Source organism: Dipodomys ordii, unplaced genomic scaffold (assembly GCF_000151885.1).
Source record: "Dipodomys ordii isolate 6190 unplaced genomic scaffold, Dord_2.0 Scaffold4, whole genome shotgun sequence".
Classification (NCBI taxonomy): domain Eukaryota; kingdom Metazoa; phylum Chordata; class Mammalia; order Rodentia; family Heteromyidae; genus Dipodomys; species Dipodomys ordii.
In genome coordinates, this window is record NW_012267220.1 from 16,487,975 (window position 1) to 16,501,264 (window position 13,290).

The 13,290-nt window shown below is 38.7% G+C and overlaps 1 protein-coding gene across 1 annotated transcript in view; it reads left to right on the forward strand.

The window, feature by feature from the left end:
- LOC105991323 (cytochrome P450 4V2) overlaps positions 1-6,034 on the forward strand; it is a 12,750-nt gene extending 6,716 nt beyond the window's left edge. The window contains exons 4-7 of the mRNA XM_013023946.1: positions 415-517; positions 3,255-3,389; positions 3,487-3,666; positions 5,122-6,034. Coding sequence (XP_012879400.1) covers positions 415-517; positions 3,255-3,389; positions 3,487-3,666; positions 5,122-5,294 — 591 coding nt within the window. The 3' untranslated portion in view covers positions 5,295-6,034. The remainder of the gene's footprint in view (positions 1-414; positions 518-3,254; positions 3,390-3,486; positions 3,667-5,121) is intronic.
- The last annotated feature ends 7,256 nt before the right edge of the window (positions 6,035-13,290 follow it).

Genomic DNA, 13,290 nt, shown 5'->3' on the forward strand with positions numbered 1-13,290 from the left:
CTTCCTTCCTTCCTTCCTTCCTTCCTTCCTTCCTTCCTTCCTTCCTTCCTTCCTTCCTTCCTTCTTTGCTTTCTTCCATTTTTGGTGTTTAATTGGAAATAAGAATTTTTCCTGCCTAGGCTGGCTGGCTTTGAAGCTCAGTCTCCAGATCTCAGCCTCCTGAGTAATTAGGATTACAGGCCATGAGTATTCAGCTTGAAAATGCCATCTCTAAGCAGGAGCTTCTGATTAGTAAGGGATTGTGTTGTTTGTTTCTCACGGAGGTGACATGTGCCATGGGAATATTTCATGTTTTGCAGTCACACTACAGCTGTCAAATGTAGGGAGAATTCAAACGATGTAAATAGCCACTCCTAATCTTCACAATAGAACTCTATTTTTAAGCTTGTTTTTTTTTTCCCCTTGTATTTGTAGGGCCATGATACCACTGCAGCTGCAATAAATTGGACCTTATATCTTTTGGGTTATTATCCAGAAGTCCAGAAAAAAGTGGATAATGAATTGGATGAAATTTTTGGTATGTTTAGACTCTTTGTTAGTTTTGCTGGTTTTAGATCCTAAGCCCTTCCAAGCAAAGGTTATTCTTGTTCATTTAAAGACCATCAAGAGGTTCTACAGCTATAGTCATAAGCACAAAGGGGCCATGTAAGACCCCTTTCCCTTCTGCAAGCCCTTCAATAATCCCTAGCAGGCATTCAGCAGTCTTTTGGTAAGTGATTGCCTTGATCTAGACCATCCAAGGCACAAATCAAAGCGATTGCCTTCACCATCCAACTGGTTAATATGAAAAACAGGCACATGCATATAAAGAGTCCTGGGCTTTACCTATGAGTAGGTTGAAAAAAGGTGCAATTTGTGAGGTCAGAGAAGCAGGTAAAACTATTTCTAAAGGCAAAGGAATGCTCTTTCATATGCAACTGCCACTGACCACAAATTAAAGAGCAGCTGTGTGAGTTGATGAAAGGTAGATTTCTATTCCAAAGCAATCTGGAGGTACAGACCTAGGCTGATGCTAGTAGACATGTCCCAAGGCCTCAGATTTGCTCTTCCACATCTCCCAACTCTACCATCTCGTCTTTGCTTCTTGTTCTAAGCATCAGACTCATCTTCAGAGCATGAAGAAAGGGGATATAGGGTATATTGGATTCCTGCAGAAATTGTAACAAACTCCTCAAATAGTGAGGGTTAACACAACAGAAACATACTTTCTTGATAGTTTTGGATACCAGAAATCCAAATCAACATGTTGTCAAGAATGTGCTCTTTTAAAAAAAGAATCCATTGCTTGTTTCTTAAATTTCTGGTGACTGCCAGGATACTATGGCCTATGGGTACATCATTGCTTAAACCTCTGCCTCAGTCTTCACATTTCTGTGTGTGTGTGTGTGTGTGAGAGAGAGAGAGAGAGAGAGAGAGAGAGAGAGAGAGAGAGAGAGAGAGAGAGAGAGGGAGGGAGGGAGGGAGGGAGGGAGGAGAGAGATACTGGAGATTGCATTCAGAGTCCTACTGAATCATCCAGGAGAGTTTTCCAAGCTTACGACTTTTCCTAATATGAGTTTTTCCAAATAAGACAATATTTACAGATCCCAGGAATCAGAACCTGTTATCTTGGGGGCTCTTACAGGAGGAATCTCACCACTTTTATCCTTTATAAAACTATATGTCAGGCTGGGAAGGTGGCTCAGTGGTAGAGCACTTGCCTTGCATGCCTGAGGCCCTGGGTTCGATTCCTCAGCACCACATAAGCAAAAAGAAAAATGCTGGAAGTGGTGCAGTGGCTCAAGTGGTAGAGCTCTAGCCTTGAGCTGAAGAGCTGAGGGACAGCGCCCAGGCCCAGAGTTCAGGCCCCACGACTGGACACCCCCCCAAAAAAAAGTGTCACATGATTCCCCACAGTCAGAGCATGAGAAAACAAGTTGAATTGTCCAACCATCATTGTGGTATCTGATTCAATTTCATAAAGAAGTAGGAGCCAGGAACTGCTGGCTCATGCCAGCGATCTTAGCTACTTGGGAAGCTGACACTGCTAAGATCCATGGTTCAAGGCCAGCCTAGGCAGAAAAGTCTATTAGAACCCTTCTTAATTCATAGTTGGTAGTGGTGGCACATGCTGTCTTTCCATCCTAAATTACCTGGGAGGGTAAAATTGGGAGGATCATGGTTCCAGGTCACAGTTCCAGCCTGGGGAGGGGGTGTAATTGGGGCAGGCTCCCTCTGTGAAGATGGAGCTCAACAAAGCAGTGCAAGAAACAAGAAGCCTAAAACCGTTGGGTTGTGGTCCAGGTACACACCCTGACAGGAGGACAATGAGTCTATCTGAAAAATAAGCCAGTGAGAAGTAGAGTTGTCAGCATGAATATCTGCCTACCAAGCTTGAGATCCTGAGTTCAAATCCCATTACTGCCTTACCTCAACACACTTTCTCGTGTTCTCTCCAATTGCAATGGCTACACGATTTGCTAGTTTTCCCAATGCTCTTTAATCTTGCATAATTAGTAACACTATTTTTCTTACTACAATCACTGCTGTGTTCGTGTTTTCACTTACTGAGCACTTTGATAATTAGGTCCCAAAATTTTGGCTACTGAGTTGCAAGTATTGATCCCTTCTGTTGGTTTGATAATAAAAATGAATGGCACATAACATAAAAACAAACATTTGAATGTATATGTTTCAGCGACATTTAGTACAATTACAGTGTTGTGCAACTCTTATCTTTAATTCCCAGTATTTTCAGCACTCCAAAACAAACCCTTTACCTTGTGTCTCTCTCCTCCCTGTACCTTTGAATAACCACAAATTTGCTTTCTGTCTAGAAAGGGTATCGTACAATATGTGTGTATTTATATCTTTGATTATGCATAATATTTGACATTCTGATATAGTTTTTAATTTTTTTTGCCAGTCCTGAAACTCAAATGGGCTTGGGCACTGTCCCTGATCTCTTTTTAGCTCAAGGCTAGCACTCTACCACTTGAGCCACAGCGCCACTTCCAGTTTTCTGCGTGGTTTATTGGAGATAAGAATCTCACAGACGTTCCTGCTTGGGCTGGCTTTGAACCATGATCCTCAGATCCTAAGTAGCTAGGATTAAAGGCATCAGCCACCAGTGCCCTGCTGACTCTTGCCTTTTGTGCTAGGGCTAGCTTCACATCTTGATCCTCAGGATCTCAGCCTCCTGCATAGCTAGGATTATGGACATGATGCTGCCTACAGCCAGCTCATTTTCTCTTCCTATTCTGACTTTAAACCAGGGAAGTCTGATCGCCTTGCTACATTAGAAGACTTGAAAAAGCTTAAGTATCTCGAATGTGTCATTAAGGAGACTCTTCGTCTTTTTCCTTCTGTCCCTTTTTTTGCCCGGAAAATTACTGAGAACTGTGAAGTGGGTAAGTGTTCTATAATTACAGTAGTCTTGAGAGTGGATCCAATGTCCCATGTCTGTCTTGCACCTGTTTTATGACCTGTCCCCTCACTTCTTGACAGCGGGTTACAAGGTGTGGAAAGGCACGGAAGCAGTTATCATTCCCTATGCTTTGCATAGAGATCCTAAGCACTTCCCAGACCCTGAAGAATTCCGGCCAGAGCGATTCTTTCCTGAGAATTCCCAAGGACGTCATCCGTACTGCTATGTGCCCTTCTCTGCTGGACCTCGGAACTGTATAGGTTTGTATCCACATGACTATGCTTCACCTTCCAATCCCATGTGAGAGTAGGTTTCCAACAAGGCTTTCTTTGAGCTGTGGTTTTACATTTCTCATGTGTGAAAGTCTTAAAAATTGGGGCCCATCCACTTTACAGTATAGTTTTAAAATATTACTGTCAGAGTATAGTGCTTTGTTATGGCTGATCTAACAAAATAGTGTAGACAGGACAGGTTTACATTTCTTTATAGTCAGTATCAATAGATTTTGTTATTTATTTACTTATTTATTGGGGGGGTCTCTTAAGTTTATAGTCTTCACTTGGTCTTTGCTCTTTGTGTACCTGTGTTTAGTCAACTCTATCAGTATGTATTTGTCCCCACTTCATTTGACTTTAAGTTTAACCATTTAATGTTTATGTTCTCTTTTAAGACTGTATTTCTAACTATTGTCATAGAATGAAATACTCTGGTTCATGTTTTCCACTTAGGAATTTTGGATGTGGACACAAGTCCACTCATAAGAGAACATATAATCAATACTATAATAGTATTTTAAAATGTTGTAGGTATGAGACTAAAGAAGAATTATTGTAGTAGCAATTATATCAGTCAGGCATAACTTTATTTTTGTGCTTATTTTTAAGAGTTACACCATATAATGCCAAAACAAAGAATGCTTGCCATGTGGCTACTTAAAGTACCTAAGGACATGAGTGTACTTCACCATGTAGTATAAGCACTCACAGTAATTCTAGTATTTTATATTTTCTGTAAATGCTGACATTAGCCAATTGAGGCTAGATCTAGGTGTGTGAATCCGAAGTACATTGGTGAATTTATAGTAAATTAAAGAGCAAATGAAAAGCAACTTAACATAGTTATTTTCAGGCTTGAATGAGACTAAAATCCATCTGGGTGATAGCCATCCACAGGTATCTTCAGGGAACTGGTTTTTAGCATGGTCCTCCCATAGATACCAAGATGTTCAAATTCCTTCTACAAAATGTTGTAGTATTTATATATAACTTAATCCGTATTCCTGTGTGCTCTAGGTTGGTCTCTAGATTACTTACAATAGCTAATGAAAATGCAAATGCTATGCAAATAGTTGCTATACCACACTGTAGGGAAAATGACAACAAGAAAGCCTGCATGCGTTCAACACAGATGCATCTTTTCCCCAACTACTTTTGATCCCTGATAGGAGGAGTTGGCAGACAGAAAACTGATGGAGTGCAGGGTCCACTCTACTGGTAAAATAGAGATTCTTTGGCCCACCATAGTTAATCAAACACACTGAGTGAAAGCAGAAAAGGGTATGTAAAAAATCTTCCTTTTAAAAAACAGACAAAGTGGTTCTGACTGTTTTATGACCCATGTGAAGTTATAAAACTGCTCCTTCTTGTAAGAGTGGTTCTTCTTTCTCACATATGCTTATCTGTCATTGAAGTAATGGTTCTTATATTAATTTGAAGGTCAAAAGTTTGCTATGATGGAAGAAAAGACCATTCTTTCTTGTGTCCTGAGACACTTTTGGGTGGAATCGAACCAGAAAAGAGAAGAACTTGGCCTATCAGGAGATTTGATTCTTCGGCCAACGAATGGCATCTGGATCAAGCTAAAGAGGAGAAACACAGATAAATCTTAAAACCATGTTCCCAGGCTGTGCCAAGATAAAGTCATTCTGTAAGGGATACCTGATGGGAAATGTGTAGATCATGAATCTGGTACCCTGAATTTCCCGACCCCATTACTTTGTTGTTCTACTGCGCTTGGAATCTACTTTATCAAAGAGAAGGCTTTCGTACTTTTCTAAAAAAAATATTGTTGTAGATGTTATGTTACCCATGCTGTTGGAGTACAGTGAACTATTGAGGTACAGTCAGTACCCAAATAAACATTTATCCAGTTTCTCAAAAGAGAAACTCACAGGACAATCCCATTTAATTTGGTTGACTCAAAGGATGTAATTTAATTGCTGGTCCCAGGGCTTGAACTGGGACCAGCGCACAAAAATGGTGGCCTAGTCACTGTCCCTGAGCTTTGTTTGGCTGGAATCTTGTGCTTTAGCTCCCTTTATTGGCTTTTTGGTGATTAATTAGAGATAAGCATCTCACAGGCTTTCCTGCCCAAGGCTGGCTTCAAACCATAATCTTCAGACCTAAGCCTCCTGAGTTGCTAGGAATGTAGAGGTGAGTAGTTTGACTTAAGAGGCCTAGGTTTAAAAATTTTTATCAGTGGCAACAGTTATGGTAATCATCATTATGGGACTTTTCAGATTTTACTACATAGAGCAGATCATTTGCATGCTGACTTTCCTTTGTTTAATATGCCCTTGTAGTCTTCTTTTTATTATGACCTGCACTGAACAAGTTCCTTCTGACATTGTCCAGTCTCTCACAGTGCCTTACAAGTTTAATTCATAGATTTTGGAGTTAGAGTAGAACTTTTCTTCTTTTACTCTCATATTAAGAATAGCAAAGAAATTTCTACTCGAAGTCCAGCTAGAAGCTGGGACAGATCTAGAAATCAAGGTCTGTACTCTAGATCTCTCTACTACTTTCTGATGCATTTTCTATAATACACTATGGCCTTATAGATCTCGATCAACTATGATTAAATTGTGTTATTATAACTCAAGATTTCTGCCTGTTGTTTAGGCATATTTCTTTTGGAATTCTCCCACCTTCAAAAGAAAAAAAGAAGCATGATCTATGCTTAGTAAGCCAATAATAATCTACTTTCATTTAGGGCTAGACCTCTACTTAATTCAGTGTCGCAGAACCTATCTATCAAACTATTACATATGTCCTGAATTTAAATTTTGTATTTAATACCTCTATTTCTTACTGATTTTAAAACTTATTTTAATAAATAAATTTCACAAGATTGTTTTCAATTTTGTAATTTTATATCTGCATTAGCAGATAGAATAGACTGCTTTTCAGTGGATAGCAAAGAAATAAGTTATCAAACCACAGCCATCTGGCAAACACTATAGCCTGGTGCTTTAGGGGTGTGTGAGCAGCTGTATCTGCTTGTCTAATGATCTATAGAACTCCAATGAGAAAGTCTAATCCCTAAACAGATGCAGAAATAATCCAAGGACACATATGGGACGGATTCCTACAAATAGTTTACCTCTATATCTAGCAAATGAAAATATATTAAAATTCTCATCCCCACATGATTTTTGTATATTATAGAAATTAGTGGGCTTTTTAAATTGTTGTTTATTGTTTTGCTAGTCCTGGGGCTTAAACTTAGGCTGGACACTGTCCCTAAGCTTCTTTTGCTTAAGGCAAGTGCTCTACCGCTTGAGGCACAGCACCATTTCTGGCTTTTTTTTGAGTAGTTAATTGGAGATAAAGAGTCTCATGAAGACTTTTTTTTTTGTTTGGCCAGGGCTAGCTTTCAACTGTGATCCTCAAATCTCAGCCTCCAGAGTAGCCAGGATTATGGGCATAAGCCACCAGTGCCTAGCTAGAAATTAGTATTTCTTAATTTATGCCCTCATATTTATGCTTGCTAGTTTATTTTTAGTAAGCCTACATTAAGTATTAAATTAAATTGAAAATAAAACATTGTTCAATGTGTCTTTTAATCCAAGATCTTCATCTAGTCCTAAAATATTTTGATGCTCATATTTTAATGGCTATAATTCACTAAAACTATATCAGAATTGGAACTGAGAAGTTATGTTATGTCCTGTAGGGTCAAAATGCAGTGATTTTGTTTTTTAAAAAGAAAATGATCACATGATCAGTTTGTGTTTCCACTGCTTATTTTACTCCCTCTTAAAAGAACAATCGCAAGAAAAATGAATTTTATATTTAGATGCTTTATTTTATTCTAAAATTTTATTTCTGTTTGAAATAAAGGAATCATTAAAAGTAATTCACTGGGCACGGATTCAAAATTGGTGAAAAAACGTTTGAGATAATGTCATCACACTAGAGGAGAAGTGGAAATATCAGAGCTTCTTGCTCAGGAAATGAAATCTCCCAGGGTTACGTGGGTCTCATGGCTAGAAATCTGTTCATTGTTATTGCACTGGTAAGGCATCCACTGTCCTTTCAAATAACTGAGACAGGTCAATTTCTGGACCAACTCACCTATCTTAACAATTAAAGGTACTTGTCATAAAAGACCAGTTTTTATTTGAGAATATTTCTGGAAGGGTTAAAAAATCCTTCTATCCATCACCTAATGAGATACCCAATAGGTATGATTAATTATTATTGGTACTAGTTTGCCATATATATACATATATCTGCATATATATATATATATATATATATATATATATTTGGAATTATCTCTGTTAGTTTTTAGCAACTACTGTAGAGAAACAATTTGAAAGGATGAAAACAACACGGTTCACAGTTTTAGAGAAGATCTAGTCCCAGGTTGGATAGACCTATTGGGTGTGAGGACAGACAGAATATCATCCCAGCCAAGAAGGAGAGAAAGAGAAAAGGAAAAGGGAGAGGGAGAGGAGAGAGAGAGTGACAGAAAGAGAGATGAGACGGAATATATTGTTAGGAAAATCGAGGAGAAAGGAAGGAAACAGGCCCAGACTCCATCTTCACTTCTGGAGGCTTTTCACTTGGGCCCCAGATGGAATGTTTACAGCCAGGCTTAGCTGGATTGTCCTGCTGGAGTCAGGCTCTCTGCCTTTAACTTTGGTGGGTTACCTTTTATCTGCATGCACCTGGGAAAACAAGGTATACTCAATCCTTCCTCCATCTTTTAATACATAGAACAGGCCCAGAGGCAAGTCTTCATATATATCTGTTTTAGTGGGCTTCTGCCTCTTTCTCTTTATTGAGTCCAGATGCCCAGTCTAAGGAATGGCATCACCTATGTTCCTTAGTTAATTGTCTGAAAATTTCTTAACAAGCACTAATCTACTTATTTACTAATTTCCAAATCCACTAGATGACTCTTAATTCAATCACTTCAACAACCACAGCTCTCACAAGTTCACTCCTTGTCAATTTAACATGCAAACGTATCTTATTACACTGTTCTTAATCTCCAAATAAACATAGTGACAAGTTCACGATTTCACCTAATGTAACTTAACTATCCTGCATACAACCCAAGTTGCAATAATTCCTTTCCCAAGGTGTCAGCTTTTTCAGTTTTGCTCATAATCCCAAGCCCAAAGTCTTCTTTGAGTCTCAAGACAGTTTCTTAGCTGCAAGCCTCTGTAAAATCAAAAGAAATCTACTTGATTTCAATATTCTCAGCAAACAATGCTAACAAGTAAACATACCCATTGCAAAAAAAGAATGAAAAATACAGAAGAGACCAAAGGAAGTCCAAAGCCCAACAAGAAAACATTAAACCCATAGTTCCACAGCAGCAGTTTATGTACATTTAATAGGACGTAAGCTCCAAAGAGCTTGAGCACTCCTAGCTATAGCTTGCTATTTGCAGCCCACACAGACCTTCTCTCGGTTTGGTTCCATTTTTTGCTTACAGCTGTCCTTGGCAGACATTTCTGGAATCTCAAACTTACTGGAGCCACATTGCAGCTTTGCCCTGATAGCTTCATGCATCATACTTTCAAGAACTGAGTACAGAGATTCCAACACTCTCATATATTGCTTATCCTACCAGGCTTTTGAAATTATACTGGAAGCCTCCATGATGTTGTAACTCTTATATCTAAAAACTCTTATATACAAAACCAACTCTTATATACAAGACCAACTGCAGTGGTCTGTCAGTGCCCGGGCAGAGGGGCACCATAAAATGAGTCCTGGCAAAACAATTTCCTAGGCAGCCTGTGACCTGAAGTTCTCTCCCCAAGGAAAAGTCTTTCAAATACATTTGTTTTATATCCTTGAGTCAGTGATGGGTGATGCTCTCAAGACGCCTCTCTTACTAAAGCAATACAAAATACTTGGCTTATTTTTAAAGATGCTAGTCTCTTCAACAACCAGGCCTTCTTCCACCCAACATTACCTAAATTTTCTGACCAAGCCCAAAGTCTTAGTTCTCTGCTTGTTCCTTCCCATTTTTAATGTGAACCTGACTAAAAGTAATTGCATTGATGCCACAAGCTAAATGCTACATTGTCTTGAAACTTTCTCTGCAAAATTAGTTGATCCAGTATCTTTGAATTCCATTGATAAAATGTAGATAAGTTCTTTGCCAGAATATGACATATGTGGACACTAGTTCAATACAAAATATAATCCTAATATAATATAAAATATAATTCTAATTGGAAACCCCATATTTCTATCAGCATTATATTCTGAGCTCCCAACAAAGTACCCTGTGAGCAATTCTAGACTTTTCTCTCATCCTTGGGACTTCTCTGACTTCTTTTTTTTTTTTTTTTTTTTTGGGTCCGGTCGTGGGGCCTGAACTCCCTCAGCTCTTCAGCTCAAGGCTAGTGCTCTACCACTTGAGCCATAGTGCCACTTCCAGCTTTTTTCTTTTTGCTTATGTGGTGCTGAGGAATCGAACCCAGGGCCTCAGGCATGCAAGGCAAGCACTCTACCACTAAGCCACCTTCCCAACCCTTCTCTGACTTCTTAACAGCAGGAAGCTCTGCTTTTCAAAACTTCTATAAAGAGGTTAGGTCTAGCCTAAGTAATATCCCATGTTGACTAGTTCAAATGCAAATGAGCAGAAATCTTCAGCATGTCTATGGAATTGCTTTAATCATGTAACATAATCATGGGCAGACATGCTACCTCATTGTATTCTCAGTCCCCAACATTAACATGGGAAGTGTGGAAGAACATTTTTTTTTTAGAATTCCGCCTACCACTCCCACTTTTCAGTTTCATTCATCTAGCTCTCTCAAATTCACAATGGAATGTTTGGTTTCTTTTGAGTTGCTGGAACTCATTATTTCTTTCCTTGTAAGAAACCTTCAAACACAACACTAAAGTATCATTTAAGGAGATTTCAATCCCTAAGCTCACCTTTTAGGTAAACAACCCCTGAGAACTTCCTCAGAGCTATGAAGAAAGGGTGCCCTTGTTTGTCCCATTCATCTTTTCTCTTACTGAGTTGGCTTGCCAGCCTGATAACTCCAAAATTCATACTCTTTTATAGCACTCAGATCCAAGTGCTTTCTTTCTTTGTTTGCTGTTGTGCCAGTTAATACTCTAAAATTTAAAAGCAGCACAGCAGGTACATTTAAATAGGTAACTTTGTGTTAGCCCAGAATATTTATTGTCATCCAGCATTCCAGTAATATAAAGTTTATGAATCAACACTCTCCAAATATAAATTTACTAGTTAGAATGATGTTCTGTAATTCCAAAGAAGACCAACTGCAGGAGATCTATGGCCTCCAAATATTTCTGTAAAAACACAGGAAGGGACTGAATTATTTTGTGTATGTAATAGGTAAATCAAGGGCTGAAGGTTAGGAGCTGTAAGAAGGTGTATTTCAGTGCATTGTCAAACCAAGCAGCTGTAACAGAACAGCAAGCAAACAAAAACCAGATGAAATTTAAGCTTTAACATTAGAAACCTGGGCCGGGTGCCACTGGCTCATGCCTGTAATCCTAGCTACTCAGGAGGCTGAGATCTGAGGCTGAGATCAAAGCCAGCAGGGTCAGGAAAAGTCCAGGAGACTCTTATCTCCCATAAACCACTTAAAAACAGGAAGTGCGCTGTGGCTCAAGTGGTAAAGCACTAGCCTTGAGCTGAAGAGCTCAGGGAGAGTGGCCAGGGCCAGAGTTAAAGCCCCAAGACTGAAAAAAAAAATTAGAGTTAATTGTGTGGCCCTAAGGCAAATTACCCAGTTCTCCATGAGCTAAACTTTTGAATGTGTTTCCACATCTTTTTTGTTGTACAAATTACAAATGAACAATTTTCTGCATATATAATGTACAACATGTCTCGACACACAAATACACACAAATGATATCACCATCAAGTTCTTTAATATATCCATTATCTCTCATAATTTACATGTGCGTTAAGACTATAGATCTTCTCTTCAGAAATTAGCAATTTAAAAGATTTTTTTCAAGTTTTTTTATTACAAATCAACAAGGGTTTATCTCACAAAACATTGTTTTGCAGGATGAAGTGATTGTATGTATTAGAACCATGATAATGCAGCATATTTAGAAAGATGGCTGGCTTTATATATAAGGCCATAAGTTATAATACACTGTCGCATACTGGCTTTCTTTACACAGCGCAAACACTTGTCAGGAATGCAAACACAGAATGTAAAACAATGCCAATTCACAGATGATATATTATGTATGAGATGCTATGTGACTTGTTTCCTTTTACCAGCCAGCAAGCTGCCAGAACATGGCAGAAAAACACAATAATGTTCTGAGCAAGCTCTTCCATTTAGAACAAGCCCTTCCAGTTGAAATAAAATACTACAACTACAAAACATGTTCAGGAGGCCTCTGGCTGAAGGACAAGGCCTGACAGGTACCAGGATCACCTGATACTTGGGCTCATGGGGATTGGGTCTGTTACTGAGTCCACAGAGGCCATCCTGGCACTGGCGTTGCTTGATGTCGGCCAGCAGCTGGGATTGGAAGTAACAGACAAGCCTGGTCTAAAGTGGCTGATGTGATGCTAAGGTGTCCTGGGTTGGGCTTGATGCTGGGATCTGCAGTAATGTTGGGCAGTCACATCCCTCTCCTTCCTCCAGGCAGAAGATATCTCTGTGTCTTTCTATACTCTTTAATGTGTCTTTTCTTCTTTCAGGCACTGTTGCCTCTCACCTGGGTTCTTTCCTTCTTTGTGGAATGTCTTGGTGCAGGGAAAGTTGTTTAAGTTGATGTTTCTGCAAAGGAGCGAGTGCCTGGAATTCTTATTCTTCCATCGCTTCTATCATTCCCTGAAATGGTTAATATATTGGATGTCTGAACACAGATGTACATGGAGTATATTGACAGGACAAAAAGTTGAAACTGGTGGCAGAAAGCCAAAGTCAATATTGAAGCTAAGCAAATATGATCTGCAGGGCCATGATAAGGCAGCTTGAAAACTGTTCGTTTTTCATGGCAAGAGAGGCTCTCGGCTTCCAGAAGCAACTGGGCTTTCAGGTAGCAAATGTCTATTATTCTGATCATTCCCAAATACAGTGTTTTGTTTTGTTTTTTTTATTAAAAAATATTTGCCTTATGAAGAATCTGTTAGTTTATCTCTTTATTTCCTGAGTATTTAGCAATATTAGATGGAACTAATGTTCTCATAAGTGGAATTATCTAAATGTAAAATATTTGAAAGCCAAAGGTGATTTTTGACTGCTTTAAAATTAGACTTTTATGGGCTTGGATATTTTCAGAGGATTTATTTATGTAGGGATCTCCACATTTGCAATTATTTTATTTGCACTTAAATTGAGAGGTTTTATAACTGTTTAATCCCTCTGTCAATTTCTTTTCTAAAATTAATAGCAAAATAGATGGCTAATTAACAACAAATGCAATGCTAACAATTTCCATGTGTATCTTAGGAAGCATTATAAAATTGCAATTTCTACATACAAAATATACCAAGCACCCCTCTCTCACCCACCCTAAAAGCCACCCCAGTTTCCATACTAGTTATTTTGTGCTTTGGTTAGCAATATAGACATTTATAAGAAAATATGTACGTATATCTATTAAAGTAAGTCCCATGTTAAATAC